General features: G+C 38.3%; 1 protein-coding gene across 1 annotated transcript; it reads left to right on the plus strand.

The window, feature by feature from the left end:
• The first annotated feature begins 696 nt into the window (after window positions 1–696).
• LOC134497317 (olfactory receptor 14A16-like) lies at window positions 697–1629 on the plus strand. Its single transcript, XM_063302985.1, has one exon. It carries the CDS (start codon window positions 697–699, stop codon window positions 1627–1629), a length of 933 nt encoding a protein of 310 aa, XP_063159055.1.
• Window positions 1630–4028: the final 2399 nt, after the last annotated feature.

Raw genomic sequence — 4028 nt, forward strand, 5'->3', positions numbered from 1 at the left:
TGATAGGGATAGGGATGTGGACAACACCTGACTCTGCTGTCTTATGTATAGAACTATCCTAATGGTGGAGTAAAGGCCAATTACATTTTTATTTTTAGTATTAGCAATACTATTTAATGCATTTAAATAGTCTCCCAATGGGAGGAAATGGGCAGGGACAAATCAAATAAATAAATAAATAAATAAATAAATAAATAAATAAATAAATAGATTTCACATTTCTTCCTATAAAATTGTATCTCAAGACAGTTCAAAACAATCTGCCTCTCTCTCCTCTCTCTCTCTCTGTCTCTACCTCACAGGAAAAACAAAAACAAAAAAGAGGCAGTAGAAAAACTAACTTCAGAAGCAAAAATAAGTAATCCAATGTTCAGAAAAAGCCCAAGTAAAGACAGGTCTTCAACAGTAGTCTTTAAGATTTAACAGTATGAACCTCATAAGGTTCAAAGGAGAGAAGGCTCCAGATTGAGCAAATGCAAGATAAGTAACTTACTGTACTTACAGTAGAATCTCTTTAGATGATTTCAGCAATAAGAGCAGTCTGTGAGAAATTCTGTTGTTTGTACCATCATCTGACTGTAAGCATGTCTCAATCTACATTACTTCTGGACCCTAAAGAGGTCTAAAAAGTGTCATTTAGATTCTTCAAAAACTGACTGTCATTTAACTACTTTCTGCAGGACTCAAATACATGAAATGGCCAACCAATCTACTGTGAGGGAGTTTGTTCTGATGGGATTTTCTGATGACCGGGATCTGCAAATACTGCATTCTGTGATGTTTCTTATTGTTTACATGACAGCCTTAACAGGAAATTGTCTCATTATAATAGCAGTGGTAGTGGACCACCACCTCCACAGTCCAATGTACTACTTTTTGGTCAACCTCTCCTTTTTAGATATTTGTTCCATCTCTACAACAGTTCCAAAATCCATAGCAGTTTCATTGACAAACAACAAAGGGATCTCTTTTGCTGGATGTGTCACTCAGATCTTTTTAATGGTCACATTTGTTGGTGGTGAGCTTGCTTTGTTGACCATCATGGCTTATGACCGTTATGTAGCTATCTGCCGTCCTCTGCAATATAGGCTGATCATGAACTGGAATGCCTGCATTCAAATGGTAGCAATTTCCTTCATATGCAACCTGATCCATGCGGTCTTAGAAACAGGTATGACTTTTCGATTAAACTTCTGTGGGTCCAAAGCAATTGGCCAGTATTTCTGTGACATTCCTCAATTACAAAAGATTTCTTGCACAGATACAAAAGTCAATCAAATGCTGATACTTCTTGGGTTCTTTTTGGACTCCTTTATTTTTGCATTCATCTTTGCTTCCTATACCTATATCTTCTCAGCAGTGATGAAAATTCCATCAGTTCAAAGCAGGCATAAAGTGTTTTCTACCTGCACTCCCCACCTAACTGTTTTTTCTTTGTTTATCATCACAGCTGTATTTTCATATATGAGGCCCAAATCTCTCTCTACTCCTTCTGTGGACTTGCTTTCTGCTGTTTTGTACACAGCTGTGCCACCACTTTTGAATCCTCTGATTTATAGCTTCAGGAACAAGGACATACAAAAGGCTCTCCTGAAAATATTGAAAAAAAACAAGCAATTCATGACATGATTGCAGTCATTGATCTCTTTCTAAAATTATAAGCATGGTACAACTGTGGTGTGATTTAGCATTTTCAGTTATATTTCTTTGTATTCATTACTAATGTATTGCATTCATACAACTTGATTTCAATTTGAGGGTGGGTTCTTGTTTTCAGATATTTAATAGCTTTTGTTTTAATATCTTGATTATTTAACCACTAAACCTAAACCCCATTTTTATGCCAGGAGCTGGCAGGTAGCATACATAGTATTCCTGCCTCCTATTTTTTTCCCACAACAACAAGCTCTATGGTAGGTTTGGCTAAGAAAGAATGATTGATCTGAAGTCACCCAATGAGCTTTCACAAATGAGAATAGACCAGGATCTCCCCACTTCTCTAACATCTTACGCATACACTACATTTGTTCTTCAGAAAGATGATAGATAGATGGATGGATAGATAAATAGATAGAGACAGACAGACAGACAGACCTTTTCTATGATACATCATAGAACAATACCTGCAGTTCATTATATGTGTGTGTGTGTGTCTGTTTTCATTCCATCAATTCGGGTGTAAGATGCAGGCATACACTGAACGGCACAACCAAGTTGCTGGCATTGTGTACAGGGACATCTGCACAGCGTATGGGCTAGACCCTCCCAAGTCCAGATGGGAGATTCCACAAAAGGTCGTGGAGAATGACACGGCTAATATCCTGTGGGACTTCCAGATCCAGAAAGATGAGCAGGTACTGGCCAATCAACCAGACATCATGGTAATAGACAAGGACCAGAAGACAGTGGTGGTGATAGATGTAGTGGTTCCAAGTGACAGCAACATCAAGAAGAAGAAGCTGGAGAAGTCCCAGGGCCTGAAGGAGGAACTTGAGAGGATGTGGAAAGTGAAGGCCAAAGTGGTCCCCATGGTGGTAGGGGAACTCGGGGCTGTGACCCCCAAGCTGGGAAAGTGGCTCCAACAGATCCCAGGAACAACATCAGAGCTCTCTGTCCAGAAGAGTGCAGTGCTAGGAACAGCTAAGATACTGCGCAGAACCCTCAAACTCCCAGGCCTCTGGTAGAGGACCCAAGGTTCAGGAAGATGATACCACCCATAGGGGTGAGAAGGGATTTTTAATATATATATATATATATATATATATATATATATATATATATATATAATCAGAGTCCCTCTGGTGGAAGGAGATGGGCAGCGACAAATTTGATAATTATTTATTTAATTAATTATTTTTTTAAAATATTCATGTTAGACATAGTAACCCCAAAATGGAGATCAGATTAATCTGTTTCATACTTAATCTCTCTCTCTCTCTTGTAACTGTTTCAAATATTTAAATAGGTATAGTGCCAGTGCATCAGGTTTTGACAAAGTACTAAGTTAAATAAGGATTGAGATCATTCTGACCAGATGTTTATTTCTGCAAGTAGACAGAATGGTTCTCTTCTCCCTGTCTTGAAAAAGTCATTTCTGTCACTCTTATATTATTCAATTTCATCCACCACATCCCCAACCTGAAGACACATTTTAGATCTTACAATGTCCTGTATGTCTTGCATAAAATCACAACAAAAATCAAAGGAAATCTGCTTGAAATCCTGATGAAGTTCAGAAAATATCTCTCTAAAATCCTCCATGTCTCACACAGTAAATTCCCCATGAAGCTTAATCAGCAAAAAGCGAAAGTCGGCAGCTTGTTTGCATGAAGTGGGAGTGAGATAGCAGACAGTTCTCAAGGGAAAGTGAACAGGAAACTGATCAGCTAATTCAACATATGGAAAAAAGTTGATATCTTCAATTTAACACAAAAGTACTAACTGGAGGACAATTGTTTAGTCTCAACTCTCTTTAGAAGGAAAATTAATTCCAAAACTTTATTTTTTTTTTCCTTTTATTAAGAAATAATCCCAGAAATAACTTTAGGCACCATGAGAACCAGCCTTTCCCCACTGTAGAAAGCCTCTCTTGGGGTACATATGCTTTAAAACAACTGCAAATTGGTGGTTAAGAAGTGGGGTGGCTGAACTTAGTGTCCCATTAAGGCTACAGTGCAGCTTGGAAATTGGTGGAATCCTATGCCTCCCAGCTGATCTTACCAGGAGAATGTGAAGCTCAGTTTGCAATCTTCTAGCTACAATCAGACTTTCAGAGGACAGATGGGGCAATTCCTGGAATTCTCATTGATCTGGAGAACATTTTTGGGCTTCAGGAAGACCTGACTGAGCCTGGAAAATCCAAAACTGCACTACCAGTTTTGCCTGCTGACCCAGCGGGCACAGCCATTCAGTCCACCATTCCCACCAGAAGCCTATATTTTGTTTAATTCAAGCTGATATATAAAGACCAAAGTATGATGTTTTGTCCAATTCTATACTTTGTATTTTCATTTAATTTTATATTACTC

The sequence above is a fragment of the Candoia aspera genome, chromosome 4 (genome assembly GCF_035149785.1).
Source record: "Candoia aspera isolate rCanAsp1 chromosome 4, rCanAsp1.hap2, whole genome shotgun sequence".
NCBI lineage: Eukaryota > Metazoa > Chordata > Lepidosauria > Squamata > Boidae > Candoia > Candoia aspera.

Coding starts and splice junctions, on each gene's coding strand:
- LOC134497317 (XM_063302985.1), top strand. CDS start 697: ATGGCCAACCAATCTACTGTGAGGGAGTTTGTTCTGATGGGATTTTCT.